Genomic DNA, 16,393 nt, shown 5'->3' with positions numbered 1-16,393 from the left:
CAACAGATGTTACCGTCCATTGTCCAGGCTCTTTTAATCTCTGGATCCATCCTCACTTGTCTCAGGATCTTTCCTCTCAAAGGCGTAAGGTCTTCCTCAATAAAGACTCTGTTTTTCCCATCAATACTCCTTAGACGTTTTTTGTTTCTCATAATTTGAAGTTTGGTTTCATACCTGACAAACTTGACAAAAATGTTTCTGCTGCAGTGTTGATCTTCAGCCTTGTGCACTCTTCCACGTTTCCCTGGCAGACGGTAGCTTACGCCGATGTCCTGCTCTTTCATTTCCACTCCCATCTCGGCTGCCAGATCAACTACTACTTTCTTTGTGTTCTCACCGTTTGTTAACGGGATTCCTCTAATGATAATGTTTGTCTTGCGAGTAGTTTGCTCAACTTTGTCACACTCAAACTTCAATTTACTTATCTCCATCGCAGCTTTGGTCGCTGCTTTCACAGCTGACTCTTGTCCTCTTCTGATCATGTCCATGTGTTTTCCCCACTCTTGGAGCAAGAGTTTAGTAGATTCATTTACAGCCACCATCACTACGGAACTTATTAACAGAGTCAGCGCATCTATAACTTTTGGGACGATTTCTTTAATTGATTTCTTTAATGATGCCACAGTCGTTTGGTGCTTTGCAAAATGCAAAGGCAACATAAAAAAGGGATCTCGTATTAGCTCTACAGTGCAATCTCTGTGGATAAAGGGCTTGAGTGTGAAGGAGGCAGTTACTCAGAGGAGGAGAGGCTTTGCCCAGTCCAGCTCTGACATAACATTATCTTCTGCTTAAAAGTGGTGAATTTACAGCTCACAGGAACTTAATATAATCAGTCCCTAGCTTTTGTTTGACATCTTGAGTCGGCGCAACGTGTTATGCACATTTCCAATCCTTTGTTGGCGTAGTTAGCATGCTTTAGCTTGGAGGGCTTACTTGGATTGTTTACTTTATTAGGTATATTACTATCCAATGCATGTGGCAAACTGTCTGCATGTTTGAAATTCAAAACCTGAATTCAGAGTGTTGATTTTCTTCTGGTATTTTGATTATTTGAATATACACTAAATACACTCTCTTAGCACTTTTTTGAACTCAATGTATTTTCTGACAGTTAAGACACAAAGACAGAGTTCTGTTCTCCACTCACGTACCTGGTGGGCCGCTGTGGTGGAGGTTGTGGTGGCAGCCGCCGTAGCTGAAGGGATGCTAGAGTAGACACTGGATGTTGTGAAGCTGGAGCCTGGACACAGAAAGACTTCAACTGAAAACAGCAGCGGAGGAAAATAGAAGAATTTCTACACAGTATTTGAGGACAAGAGAAGGAAACAGAGCTGTGCCACTGCAAGATCTCCTTTATTTTTCAGTGCTTCTCATTTTTGCGAGAAGAGATGGTGACGGCGTTATCTTGTGAGACAGAGTGAGGTTGCAGCTTGCCTTGGCTGGGGTATGAGTAGTGCAGCTGGCCTGGCTGGGTTGAGGTATATGCGGCGTTGAAGCTGAGAAACCCAGGCTGGCCACCAGAGGGTGCCTCAGGCAGCCCTGCCTCTGTTTTAATGCCTGGCCACATAGCACCTGAAGATCAGAGAGAGCAATAGATGCAGAAAATGAAAGAGGCAGCGAGAGGAGCAGATAACTGAAGACGGGGCAAAGATAAGAAACCAGGTCCTTCAGTCAAGATGTAGATGTTTAAGCAGAGATCAAAAGCGAATTGATTCCACAGCGCCAAAGCACAGTAAGGCCTCTAAAGCAGACTAACAAAAGGTGTGATGCTAGGTGTTTAGTGAGCAGACAGTTAAAATAGGCTGTTAGAGAAGGAGCAGCGACTAACCAAAGGGGGGGAGGCCGTAGGTCTGGCCTGTCTGGGGGAAGGCTGAGTACACCGTGGACTGAGCCAGAGGAGGAAAGGCCACCTGACTGGTGTATGACGTCACTGCTGGGCTGAAAGAAAAGAGAATCAGTATTTGCATCAAATGAGGGCATGTCTGCAGGCGGGTCAGTGGCAGAAACAAGCACTTTTGGTGGACATAAATTGATCTTGCATACTTGCCCCAAATAGCTACACTGCAGCCTGTCTCTGCTGTCTGCAGTGCTCTGTCTCAATACTGAACTGAAGTCATGTTTAAACCCAGTTTTCTTCACCAGAACATTTGCTATTTAGACAAACATTTATACATGCTAAAGTAGGAATAAGTTGAAAAAAATTAAATGCAGTCTATGTAGCAATTAATATTCAGGGTTGTTCCAAACTAAAGCAGCAGCTTGGGGTGAGGCAATAGCACATGTTTGACGTAACTGAAACACACTGGGACCATAGCCTGCCTAAAACCCTCTGCAAAGTTCCATTCAAGGAATATTTTGTGACACCAAAGTCAAAATTTAGTGAGAAAATGTGGGTGAGAGATAGGGTGCACGTGTGAGAGGGACGAAAAACGAGAGAAAGAGTTCGGGGAGAGCAAGGTGACTTGCGGAGCAGTGTTTGTTTCTGCCTCCCCAGCACTGGGAGAGATGTGCATAACATGCAGCAAAGAGCAGAGATCATCATCTGCATGCTGCGTCAACATGGACCCTGTGCCCACTAAATGCACCGAGGGGCGCAGTCCAGTCTGCCGAACCTGTCCTGCATAAGACAACAGATGATTGAAATGAGGAGGTGGAGGAGGGGAAGTGGTGCAAAGAAATACATCAGCCCTTATCTTGTAATAAATGTTCTAATATTTAAATATATATACATTATAATATCTTAAATATAGGTGTTTATTTTCACACAAGAAATCTGGGTTTGTAATATAGGACTTGGGTTGGGCTTGGACAGAAACCATGCAGGTTCATGCGGGGTCAGGCCTGTTTTTTTGGTGGGGTCCTATCAGAGCTCTAGAGTCAAATGATTGCACACTGGAGCCCTGCGCGGCTGCGCCACATGTCACCTTTCACGTTCCTAAACCTGTATAACATTAGAACATGATAATGAACCAGATGTTCCCTGCAGTGTACTCACTTGCTTCCTTGATAAACCTGTTGGGTGTATTCAGATGTGGCTGTTGAGTCTGTGGCTGTCAAAAAGATAAAACAGCTTCAGTCTGACATACCACACGTTTACCGTGCATTGTTTAGAACTGAGACAGGGTGTCTGTTCATACCAGAATGTGCATACGAGTTCATGGTGCCGCCGCATGCTTGAGGTGCTGCTCCTCCATCTGCGTCTGACCGCTCATGATCACCTGCGATCAAACAAACTATCATTAGTATCATCCAGGAACATAACTGTGAGTGATGTCACATTTTCTACGTACCTGGATCGAGCTGGGCTGAGGACAGAGCAGAGTAAGAGCCTTCCTGCTCTGATGAAACCAACACAGCAACTGGACTCCCATCATCACCTAAATTACTAAAGGAGCATAAAGAATCCATTATAATTACAGAATGCCTGCTGCCAGTTGCCATCTATATATATAAAAAAACAAATCTGGTAAAAAACATTAAGATAATCACAAAAACAAGATAAGGTGGAAAAGTATTTTAAAATGTAATATTTGTTTGTGGTGGTTTTCCATCAAAGTATGTAAGCAGCAGTTTTAAGGATCAGAAAAAGAATGAAACTCACTGACCTCGGCTCTTTCTCCAGTCCACCGTCTATCTCAAGTTTGGCCTTCTTTGTCTGCACACACACACACAGAAGTTTATGGAAAAGGATTTCACAATAATTCTATTTTATCTGCTGTGTCAGGACTGTGATGTGCATCTCTGTTTCCTAAATATTGTGGCCAATAAAGTCAGATGAAAATGAAATCAAGCCAGTATCATAAAAAAATATACTAAAATATGCCTCCTCAGCAACAGTTGTCCTTTAGAATTGTAAGTATTCTTTCATGGAGTATTAGAAGACACATAGAGCTTATTTTTCTATAGCATTAAAAAATCATATTTGACATTATTACATCAATAAAGTATTACACACAATATCACAATACAATATACTATGCTGTTAAAGGGATGTACATAAAGGTTTGCACAAATACTGTTGATATTTGCAGCTTGAACTGCTTTATTGTTCAACTTACAGGATAATACTAATTTAAAGCTTTTTAATCTGTAATATATTGTTTCATTACAACTTGCTCAGTCTATAAAATGTGATGAGTGCCTTTCAGAAATTATGAAAACCAATAAGAATGTCTCAGAAGTGCTTATTTAAGGTGACCAACAGTCAAAAAACAACATTTTGAGAAGTAGTAATTTGCAACTATTTGAGATTCTCACTTGTTAAATCAAAACAGTCACTGACTAGGTTTCTGTTAAAGAATTAATAATGAAAGAGCAACTAATTTCAGCATTACAGTGAACCTCACGCCATCATCTATGCTCATGTTTTCTGAAAAACTTTGGTTGGCTAAAAAAGAACATTTACTACAATCAAAACCTGCAGAAACAACCTGAATATGAGCTCTGAAAGATTAAATGTGGGTCAAATATTTGCAGGGAACTGATGACAAAATAAAAAGGACCCATGTTTAATTTATCTGAAATTTATCACTTGACATAAATGAACGTTTCTCTTTTCTTAAACTATGTATAGTTTAAGCTTAAGCCCAATTTGTGAACACAGTTATTAATACAAGCATTTCCCCCTCCTGCTCTGTGTTGGCGTCATGGTGTGCAAGACTCACTGGCAGCTCAGGCAGCTCCTGCGAGTCATCCATCTCTGCAGCAGGGTGACCCGACATGTCTGCACGCACAGCCTACTCTCTGCACCTGGAAAGCCTGTCCGGACCCTGCTTTACACAACCACAGGAGCAAAAAACAGATAGGCACGGAATAAATTGAGGTTATGCCTTATGTAGTTTCCTGCTGTGTGACTCTCCCCTCCCCTTGTCCCAATGCATCCCTCCCCCGCCACTATCGCGGGGGTGATCAGCAGGGAGATGGCAGCATGGGGGAATTGGAGCACCCTGGTCTTATCTCCCACCTGAGACCCGCAGGTGAGGCACATGTGGCACCAAAATTGCCCAGGGTCCCCAGCGCGCTTGTGTTCACTGTGGGATTACGGAGGGTACCACTTTACATGTGCACTAACCTCCATTCAACGAAAACATATTGTCCTGAAGCATTAGTTGCTCAGGTGCAGGCGGGTTTAACGGTAGATAAACGGAGGGGATAAGATCTAACCTTGTTTTATCCACTGCTTGCCCAACTGGCCTTTCATTTATCAAACTGACATAGAAAGAGAAAGAGAAGAAAGAGAAAATAGGTCAGACGGCAAATTCAAAAAACGCATGAATGTGTCAGGCTGTTGTTAATGGTGCACTTTCTGAATCAAAACCGCACTGCCTGAATTGGCCCCACCGTTAAAGCATATGTCAGCTTATGCAAGATATATATGCAAGTTTTTCGAAGAAGGGAAATATGTCAGGGGTACATGTAAGTCTTTGCTGTTTATGTGTGTTTTACAGTCTGTCTGTTTGTCCGTATATTGGGTTATGTTCTGTGTCATGGATCTCTACTGGGGTTTGCTCCGACTTTAAAGCAACCATGTGTCCTATAACACTTAATACCATACGGAGTAATGGTATCAAAGTAGTAGTCAGGTAAAATTTTTCAAATACATTTACCATTTGTACCTGGAAAATCAATGGGCTAAAAGAAGTTATCAAAAAAGGTCTGGTGAAATGCAATATCTTAAGACACAGTGGGTGGCGGAGACATTTGAGTCTACCTTCACATCCAGCAGCAGAGGAGTTGGAGTACTTATCAGTAAGAACATTTCTTTTAACCTAATTTCACATTCACAGCATGTTGATCCAGAAGGTAGATTCTTGATTATAAAATGTGATCTTTATGGAAATATCAATATATATATCCCTCCTTCATCTGATGTGGTATTCTTAATAAAATCCAGAAAATACTTGATAGAACACCAGCGAGAATAATTATGTTAGGTGGAGACTTGAATAATATTTTTAGCGAGGGAATCAAATATTTATCTATTATGATATAATCATGAATAACAAGGTACAATCATTGACTGAGCTTCAAAATAAATTAACATTGACAAACCAAGAATGTTTTAGATATTTACAGCTAAAAAACTGGAAAAAAAAGAGGAAAATATACTTTTAAAAGTATTTAATATGCTACTGACAGAACTATCTTAACATTATTCAGTACAAAGAATATATATCATGGATGGAATAATTAGACGCAAGGAATGTTTATACCTCACTAACAGTATCACCACAAATGAAAATCTATGATTAATACAAGATAAATTAATGACAAGAATATATTACACGAGAGATAAAATTCACAAGTTTTATCCAAACTCCTCTGATCTTATCTGATCAAGGGCATAGAACTATTGTGAGGTGTGTGTGTGTTTGAAAGTTGTGGGGCAGTGGTGAATTGGAATGAGAAGTATGTGAATAGCGTTTAGGATGTACAAATGAATGTCTTGTGTCTTGTATTTTATGTCTTGTGTATATAAATGTATGGATGGCATGATATTTTATGTTGCTTGACAATTTTATTTAATTCTAGAATAAGACATGCTATGGAATACATATTATGTGTTTAGATGTATTATTAGTTTTGTTGGTGAAAGATTATAGGTAAAACCTCATGGTGTACAGGACTTCCAGTTGGCTGCAGAGCGTGATGGCGGGCTGAGCTTTTGGCTCCCGTGAGTTGGCGTTTATAAAACCCTCAGGAACTTAATTCAGAGATATTACAGGAGATTTTATTGTGACTATGACCAGGGGGAATAAAGCAAAAGACAAAAGGGACTCAGGATAAATCGGAGGAAGACCCAAATTGAGCCGCTCAACTCGAAGAAATGCAGGGGGCAGGAGCCCAACATGGCGAAGATGAAACAACGGCGGTTCGTACGGGACTTGAAGCTGTAAGCAAGCAGATTAGTGAACTCAAGTCGGAACTAAAAGACGACCTCAGAACGCCCAAAGAAGAAATCAAACGAGATGTGAGACAAGAGTTGGTTGAGTTTAAGCAAGATGTTAATCAGCAACTTACAGCCAATATGCAAATCATACAGGAACAAAATGCAAAAATAGATGAGATGGCGACGAGAATTGACGACGCAGAAACATGAAGTGCAGAGGCCGATATCGTCATTCATCAAACGGTACAGGATCTGCAGAAACTAGAAGACAAGCTGAACGACTTGGAATCAAGGGCCAGGCGAAATAACCTGCGTATTCACTGTGTACCAGAGGGCACAGAGGGCAGCTCAGTGGTGGAGTTTGTGGAGAAGCTGTTCCGTACTGAACTGAAACTTTCGGAGGACACCGACCTCCAGATCCAATGCGCACACAGAGCCTTGGCACAGAAACCAAATCCCAACTCGCCTCCGAGGTCTATTGTGGTCAATTTTCAACAATACAGCATCAAGGAGATGGTTATCCAAAAAGCATGGCGACAGAAGATCACAATTAGAGGTAAACCGCTGTACTTTGACCATGATTATACGGCCACGGTTTTGCAACAGCGTAAAGCGTACATCAACATTAAAAAAGCTCTTAAACAGAAAGGCATCCGATTCCAGACGCCTTTCAATAAGATGCAAATCCACTGGGACAGCGGGGTGCAGATGTATGACAGTGCATGGGCAGCAGCACAGGAGCTCCAGCGGCAGAGGATCAATGTAGAGGTGCCAGAGAGACCGCCCGACAGAAGAGACCAGATGCCGCAGCTCCAACTGAGTGCACCGTGAAAACGAGCGGGATCATCCACTGGATCGGATATGGCTGTACGGGCCAAAGAACGCCTGTGGCAATTCCAACGGCAGAAACTGGAATAAGCAAGTGGAGACTATACAAGAACAGATAAGATATATCCTGTCTCTTATAAGTGCTTGTGCGCCGACTGACGAGGAGACTGGGAGAACATCACTGCCAGCGAGCTCATATTTTCACTAGTAATTTTAGTGAGGAACAGTCTGTAGCTGCCAACTAAGAGGGGGCCCTTTCATTAGGAGAGGCTTTCCCCCCTCAATTTACTGGAGAATGTTCTTCAGACCTTGGAGGTCATCTTACTTTTTAGTTTTATTGTTCCAAACAAACGGTTCCAAGTTTGTTGTTATCTCGCTCTTATTGTTTATTACACTGTTTAAGGTTAGCTTGTGGGAATATAAAGATGTAAGATATTTTCTGTTAAGATATGGTGCAACTTGATTTAAAACTAGTATCCTAGAATGTTAACAGACTGGGAAATCCAATTAAAAGGGCAAAGGTGATGGCCAAATTAAAGAGGGAGGAGGTGCATGTAATTTATCTACAGGAAACCCATCTTTCACGACAAGAACATGAGAAATTAAAACGATTTGGATACAAAAATACTTACTATACTTCATATTCACAAACTCATAGAAGGGGGGTTGCTACTCTTATATCTAATAAGATTAAATTTGAATTTTGTAAAGATATAAAAGATAAAGAGGGCAGATATGTAATTGTCAAGGGGAGAATCAAAGAAAATATGGTGACCCTGATAAATGTATATGCACCTCCAGACAGTGACAAACATTTTTTCAAATCATTGTTTGATGTGATAGCATTGGAGACTGAGGGTGTTTGCATATGTGGTGGAGATTTCAACGTAATACTAAATCAAGATATGGACACAACTAGTTTAAAGAATAATAAAAACAAGCTAACAAAATTAATCAATACAGCTTGGGAGGATATGGGGTTTTTTTTATGCCTGGAGGTATGCTCATCCGCTTAAGAGGAATTATACTCATTACTCAGCACCACACTTAACATACTCCAGGATAGATTATTTCTTCATGCAAAAAGGAGACTGTTTTAGGATGAAGGAATGTAGAATAGGAGTAACTGATGTATCCGACCATAGCGTAGTGTATTTGACAATTCAACTGGATGGAAGGAGGAGGAATACAGTGTGGAGGATGAATGTGGGTATGTTAAATAACAAGGCAATTGTAGAACAAATCAAACTTGAAATAAAAGAGTATTTAGACTTAAATGATAATGGGGAAGTAGATCCGTCTATACTAAGGGACTCATTGAAGGCGGTGATTCGAGGTAAAATGATAGCTCTAGCAACATCAAGCAAAAAAGCAAGGACTGCTGAATATAATAAACTTTTATTGGATCTGTCACATGTAGAACAACAACATAAGAAAAATAGTGACCCAAAATTACTAGCCAAAATCCGTCAACTAAGGGCTCAGATTAGTGATACACTAGAACAAGAGATTGAGAAAAAGTCACGATTTATGAAGCAGGCATATTACGAATTGGGACCTAAAGCAGCCAAACTACTTGGCTGACGTCTGAGAAAACAACAAGTAGACAGTACCATCTGTAAAATACGGGACCCAGAAACAAATCAATTGAAACAGCATCCAGAAGAAATAGAAACCATTTTCTTAAACTATTACAAACAACTATATACAGAATCCTCTGTAACTACAGTGGAAGAAATGAAAAACTTTCTAAGTGAACTAGATTTACCTAGCATTGGCGAATTACAGACCAAAGTTATTACAATTAAGTTATTACAGTTATTAAGAATGCAATTGGCAACTCCAAATCAAATAAGACTCCAGGCAGTGACGGTTTTCCATCAGACTGGTACAAAAATATTTAAAGAAGAGCTATTCCCCCTCCTGCTGAGAACATTCAACTGGATTAAATACGTAGGTAAACTTCCCCCATCATGGAAAGAGGTAGGGATGCACCGAATATTCGGTAACCGAATATATTCGGCCGAATATTGCAAAAAAACACACATTCGGTATTCGGTGGAATAAGTTAAAAGCAAGGCCGAATAATAGCGGCGTTTTGATAACGCAATCAAACGGCGTGCAGTGTAGGGCGGAATAAAATGTCGGTAGTATGGCGATCCGTCCCTCACCGCACTCGCGACTAAAAATAGTTTTGAGATTTCAACCACCAGCAGAAACGAAAGGCGAATCCCATCGGTTGTGGGTTGAACGGGGGTCACAGACACAGACAGTATGTATTCCTGTCAAATACGGTGGCCATCGGCTTAACGTTACCGGCGACGGAGAAGTCGGCTCCAATAATATCCTCTTCTTGGCGTCATGACTGCCCAGAAGTACCGGAACAACCGAGCCAGCCGAACACAGGTATGTGACGTGTCAGAGGAGAAACGAGCCGTTCACGGCCCACAAACCTCACCGCACTTTAGGGACTGTTCATTACTTATGAAGGAACTGTCAGGGGAGGAGGGTGGCTGGTTGATTTTTATTTTATTTATTTATTTTATTTTGATCCCCCCTATGTTAATCACTTATTCATGCTGTTTTTGAAGTATGAATAAGTCAATAAGTAATTTATTCCATTGAAATATCATTGATGTATTATAGACAAGTAATTTATCTTTTTATAAATGACAAAAGGCACATCTGCCTCATTTTCGCTGTGGTATCGTGATACTACTCAGAACCATGATATTTTCATTGGTATCGCACAGTGGGTCCCAATTTTGGTACCGTGACAACACTAATCTGGAGGGGGTTCATCTGCAAAAACTAATGAAAAACTAAACAATGGTATTCGGTACTCAGTATTCGGCCAAGCGTTTAATAATATTCGGCTTCGGCTTTGGCCACAAATTTTCATTTCGGTGCATCCCTAGAAAGAGGCAATCATAACAGTAATCCCAAAAGAAGGGAAAGATAGGGAAAATAGTAGTAATTATAGACCTATTTCAATTCTTAACACTGATTACAAATTGTATACATCGATAATTGCAAAAAGATCTCAGCAACTTCTCCCAGATTTAATTGACGAAGACCAGACAGGATTTATTAAAAGTCGTCAAATGCATGACAATATTGGAAGGACCTTAGATTTGATAGAGAAAATACAACAGGAAAATAAAGCTACAGTATTGCTAAGCCTTGACGCAGAAAAAGCGTTTGATAGGGTCAATTGGACATTCCTTTACCAAACTTTAGAAAGATTTGGCTTTAACAAACAATCAGTTGAATGTATTAAAATGCTCTATCAACAGCCAGAATCAAAGTGAATGGGTCGCCATCACCAGCAATCACATTGGAAAGGGGGACTAGGCAGGGTTGTTGCCTCAGTCCGACGTTATTTGCCATCTATATTGAACCACTGGCCCATGTAATTCGACAACATGAAAATTTACAAGGCATCAAAAAAAGGACATAGTGAACACTTAATTAGTTTATTTGCGGATGACGTTATGATTCACTTAACGGAACCTGAGGCCTCCCTTCCCATATTGATGAAGGTCTTGGAAGATTTTAACTATCAAGCAGGTTACAAACTAAATGTTACAAAGACACAATTACTAACATTTAATTATGTTCCCTCAGAAGATATCAAACAAAGATATGACTTGAGATGGGACATGACATTGATAAGGTATTTGGGGGTGAATATTGTAAGAAATCAAAGTAAGTTATATGAGGTGAACTATAACCAGGTAATCCAAAACATCAGACAAGATATTGAGCGATGGACCACATACCCGTTGGATTTTGGCAGTAGGATTAATGTCATCAAGATGAACATTTTACCCAGACTGCTGTACCTATTCCAAGCTCTACCAGTAGAGGTCCCACAGAGTCAGTTTACAGCCTGGGACAAACTTATATCTAGGTTTGTCTGGGATGGAAAGAGACCTAGAGTGAGATTTGCAACACTTCAGTTAGCCAAACATAAAGGAGGAATGGCTCTCCCAAGTTTGAAAGAATATTTCTATGCAGCCCAGTTCCGATATCTGTTTTGTTGGTGTAATGACAATTATATAGCAAGATGGAAGGAAATTGAGACATATTTTAAAGGTTTTCAGGTTCAATTGGTATTAGGGGAAAAGGGAATTCCCTCTGTTATTAAAGATAAAATAGATTCAATAACTGCTGGCATGCTAGAATTCTGGTTTAAATTTGTCAAACAATTCAAATTATGGAAAGACCAGAAAGTACTCAGATGGATAGCCTTTGACACTCAGTTCGAACCAGGGGAAGGTGATGTCACATTCAAACAGTGGACAATAAAAGGTATTAAGACAATAGGTACGGTAATAGAAAATAAAGAATTGCAGAGTTTCCAAACATTAAAAGATAAGTTCGGCCTACAAAACAGTGTTCTATTCAGATATATACAATTTAGGGATTACTATAATAAGGAAGTGAAAATGGAGAGTACACAAATGATAAATTCAGTGATAAATGTCATGCTGAGTGCATATAAATTTAATAGTAATTGTACCAAAGTAATCTCCAGGTTTTATGAGAGTCTTATGGAATGTAGGGGCAATTCAACATTATATCTGAAATCAAAATGGGAAGACAAATTAGAAGTGGAAATTACATCAGATGAATGGTATGACATATGTGAACTCCAACACACTGGCTCACAACAATGGAAGGTGTTTAATTGGAAAAACTTGGTTCGTTTTTTTATTATGCCTAAGATCCAAAGTAAAAGATTATCAACACCTCAGCCCTGTTGGAGACAATGTGGTTCCTTAAATGCACATCATACACATATTTTTTGTAGTTGTGTAAAACTGAAATCATTTTGGGAGGATGTACACTCAGTTTTGATCAAGGTGCTTGGATATAAGATTCCAATGACATGTGTTACTTTGTACTTGAGACACATTGCACCAGTGGTGCAGATGGAAGATCGCTGTTTGGCTAAGGTACTTCTTACAGCTTCTAGGAAAGCCATTACTAGAAACTGGTACAAACTTGAATCTCCTACCCGGAACCAGTGGCTGGACATCATAAAGAAAATATGGACAATGGAAAAACTGACTCATGTACTACATTTGAGGGAAGGCTTGTTAGCGAAAAGATGGCAGAAGTGTACAGTTTATTTAGAAAAAGTATAAGGATACTGCCACACTGTATGTAAGCACCTTTTTGAGGAAGACAATTACTGGAAGGGGAAAAAATGTCTTTCTTTATTAATGTATTCTCCCACAAGCTTTATGTTCTTTAAGCACATTTTTTCTTTTCTCTTTCCCTTTTTTTCCCCTTTCTTTTTTTCACTTTACTTTGCTTTTATTATGTTCAATTATTGTATCTACTCAGGTGATTTTGTACTCTGAGCAAAAAATATGTGCAATTGTGTTACCTTAAAAACCCAATAAAACTTAAGTGACAAAAACCTCATGGTGTACAGCATGAAATAATAAAGTATACAAAAAAGAAGAAGAAATGATCGTCCTTCTGGCTGTTGCCACTGGTAACAGCCGCTCACAGTCTCCTCTCCTCTGCCAGCATCACAACAACACCGTGGTTGAATAGTGCTATATGCTATATGAGGTACAACATAATCCTGACACAGGATCCCTCAGAGGTCTGTGCCTCAAGTGACTGCTGCCTTTTCCTAAAGGGTTTAGTATAAAGTCTAGGGGACATCACAGACCAGGGAAAATCAGATAAGTAGTGGCTTTGGGTGCTTAACTAAACATCAAAGGTTGTGTTGGACTTAGAATAGATTCACATTTATTTGACAAACAAACGTCAGAAACATGTTATTTTGCAGGTTGTGTAATTTCCTGATAGTTTCCTTAAAAAGTCATCAAAAAAGTATTACATAATTGTTAAAAAGGAAATGACTTCAAATACCGCCCTCCATCTCAGCCACTGTGACTATTAATTGTAACTTTACTATTCAAGTGTGTAAATTGTTTGCTTGCCTGCAGAGAAATGATCTTAAATGTCAGCATTTATAGCTGAACTGAATACTCAGTTATGCTTGCAATTAGTTTAGAGTACCAACTGATCTGCTGCGATTAGTAGGCCTGTCACAACTACTTTTCTTGGACGATTTATTGTCCCAGAAATAACTGATAAATGAGATCCTCATTTTAAGACCATTTCATGTCACTGATATAATAAAATACAATAGCATAATAATGCAAGTACACCCCTTTCAAAGAGCAATTAACTTTTAATTCACTGTGAAAAAAGGCTGTATATTCTGTCATCATGCTGGCCACACTTTTGGTGACATTCTTGTATACACAAACATGCACGTAAACAACCTCCATAAGTCAATATAGAGATAATCGTGACAATGGTGACTAATGGTTATTAAATTAATTGAATATTTAACCAAGAGAAACTAAATCAGCAACTATTTTCAAAATGACTTAATCGTTGAAGTCATTTTTCAAACAAAAATGCCCAAAAATGTGATATTTCCAGATTCTCAAATGTGAGGATTTGCAGCTTTCTTTGGTCTTACATTATAATAAATGCAATATGTGGGGTTTGTGAATGGTGGTTGGATAAAACAAGACATCTGATTAAGTCATTTTAGGCTCTGGGAATATAGTAAAAGGCTGATCTCACTGTTTTCTAATGTTTTGTAGACCAAACGAGTAATGTTAATTGAGAATATAATCTACAGATCAATCTGTGGGTATCGATTTTTCCCTATAAAAATACAGTCATATTTGTTCCTTTCTAAGAATATATTGGACCTATAAAATGAGGCATCACTGGAAGATCTTCATATGGCTTTTGTCAGTCTTGAGGCTTGCTGATTTGGTTTTAATTGAAACTCATTTTTTGCAGGTTACAAACACTTTGATCTGATGCCCATGTCTCTAGTGTCGTTTATCCTGCACACTGCAAATTATCATTAAGTTTGGCAGAAATCCAGACACAGCACAGCATTAGCTCATGGTAAAGTTCCTCTCCCTGTCATCTGTTAGCCGACAACCATTAGCTGAATCCAGCAAATAACCCAGCCGAGGACGGTTTGCTGTGAAGGTGAAGTCTGACATCAGCCTACCTCCTGTAACACATCAGCTTATTTAACTTGAATTCAAACTCAGAAAGGTTCAATCACAATCTGCTAAGTCAACACGTGAAGCTAGATTCAGACATCTAACGCTAACTGAAACTATAACAGGGTATAATTGAGCGTAGCACCCCAGCTTTTAGACGGCACCGTGCAAGCTCTTCAGCAGTAACATTAGCTTCCCGACGTTAGCAAGCAGAGTCAATGCATTTACACTGTTTTCCTTGAATTCTTATAGAAAAAATGGTGCCATCTTTCGTCGACTTTGCATGCATGCTAGCTAATTTGCCCTAGGGTAATGTTGGTGAGATAACAAATCTGGCTATGAATTGCTTAGTTTGGCTCAGGCACTGAAGTTTTGCGCTCCAGAAATTAGTCGGCACCAGCAGCCATTGGAGCGGGTATTGAAATGGCATCGTGTGAAAGCATCTCACTCCCAAATGCACCCAACTGCGGAGCCAATCGCGAAACAAACACTACGGACACACCAAAATGATTAAACCATGTCTTACCATTGAAGGAGTGAACAAGAAACGCTTTTATTTGTGCGTCTTCAACTAAATCCACAGTGTCAAGCTTTGTCTGTTGTTAGGGAGCACTATTTTGCAGGAAGTTTTCGTTGCTGGGCCTACTGCGCATGTGCAGAGTGTTGATTCACAGGAGTCCTTTAGTTGGCGCGAGAGACACCATGGTGAGTGATGGGAGACGACAGATGTGGCGGTATGTCAACACAGGTGAGAGAGACAGACTGCAAACGTGTTATTTGGACAGATGAACCGTCTCGTTAAATGTTGACAGGGGGCGGTGCTTCTCATAAAGACATGTTCATGTCAAACAACTTGGAGAATTTGCACAAAATAGTTAATTTGGCTAATTTTAATGGTGGAAAGTGCATTTACTCACGTTGTGTATCTATGTGCAAATTGTATGTTTACTTGAACTTCAGTTTGTAGCCTACTTCTGCTCCACAACAACTCAGGGTCAAATGTTGTACTTTTTAATGCACTACATTATTTTGACAACAATGAAATTATGATGTCATATTATTACTACTATTTTGTAGTAGTATTTTTTAAATACAGAATTTGCCATTCTGCCATTCATTGATGCTAATACCTCTAGCTAGGGCCATTTGCTTTTGGCATTTAAGTGTTTAAGTGATGAGCAGTATTGGAAAAACACTTTTTTAACATGAAACTGCTCTATTCGGTGTTTTTACTGGTGTAATTCATTGGTCCTAATTGTTCTGGAGAGGAAGAGACCACTATGGATAATTAGGCTTCATTTAAAAAACTCCCAAACATCTGGATCTTCAGTTATCAGAGAAAAAAGGTGCACACACATTAGCTCGTGCTGGGCTGGCAGCTCGTCTGCGATGAGCCAGACAGTGCTAGAGAATTGCTGATTTGTAACGTAAAACTGCTTTATTCAGTGTTTAGACTCGATTAAATCATCTGGTCTGTCGTTTCGGAGGAAAAGAGATCGTTTATTATTATTGGGTGTGAATGCTGCAAGCATTCACAACCTATGTTCTTCTACTACCAAAATTCTTTATTTTTCTTCTTCTTATTATTCTTCCGCCGCGTTTTTCAACATCA

General features: G+C 39.6%; 1 protein-coding gene across 4 annotated transcripts in view; it reads right to left on the bottom strand.

Annotated features, from left to right (window-relative positions):
- Window positions 1–15,422, bottom strand: part of eya3 (EYA transcriptional coactivator and phosphatase 3) — a 29,449-nt gene extending 14,027 nt beyond the window's left edge. For 2 of the 4 annotated variants that reach the window (XM_078175797.1, XM_078175799.1), the window contains exons 1-9: window positions 15,308–15,422; window positions 4,665–4,769; window positions 3,606–3,655; window positions 3,291–3,385; window positions 3,138–3,218; window positions 2,996–3,050; window positions 1,829–1,938; window positions 1,435–1,572; window positions 1,152–1,240 (exon numbers count right to left, since the gene is read on the bottom strand). In XM_078175797.1, coding sequence (XP_078031923.1) covers window positions 1,152–1,240; window positions 1,435–1,572; window positions 1,829–1,938; window positions 2,996–3,050; window positions 3,138–3,218; window positions 3,291–3,385; window positions 3,606–3,655; window positions 4,665–4,721 — 675 coding nt within the window. In that variant the 5' untranslated portion in view covers window positions 4,722–4,769; window positions 15,308–15,422. Of the gene's footprint in view, window positions 1–1,151; window positions 1,241–1,434; window positions 1,573–1,828; window positions 1,939–2,995; window positions 3,051–3,137; window positions 3,219–3,290; window positions 3,386–3,605; window positions 3,656–4,664; window positions 4,773–15,307 lie in introns of all 4 variants that reach the window. The other 2 variants (XM_078175798.1, XM_078175800.1) reach the window with 2 other exon arrangements.
- Between the last annotated feature and the right edge of the window lie 971 nt (window positions 15,423–16,393).

The sequence above is a fragment of the Epinephelus lanceolatus genome, chromosome 16 (genome assembly GCF_041903045.1).
Source record: "Epinephelus lanceolatus isolate andai-2023 chromosome 16, ASM4190304v1, whole genome shotgun sequence".
NCBI classification, from domain to species: Eukaryota; Metazoa; Chordata; class Actinopteri; order Perciformes; family Serranidae; genus Epinephelus; species Epinephelus lanceolatus.
This window is presented reverse-complemented; position numbering and strand designations above follow the sequence as displayed.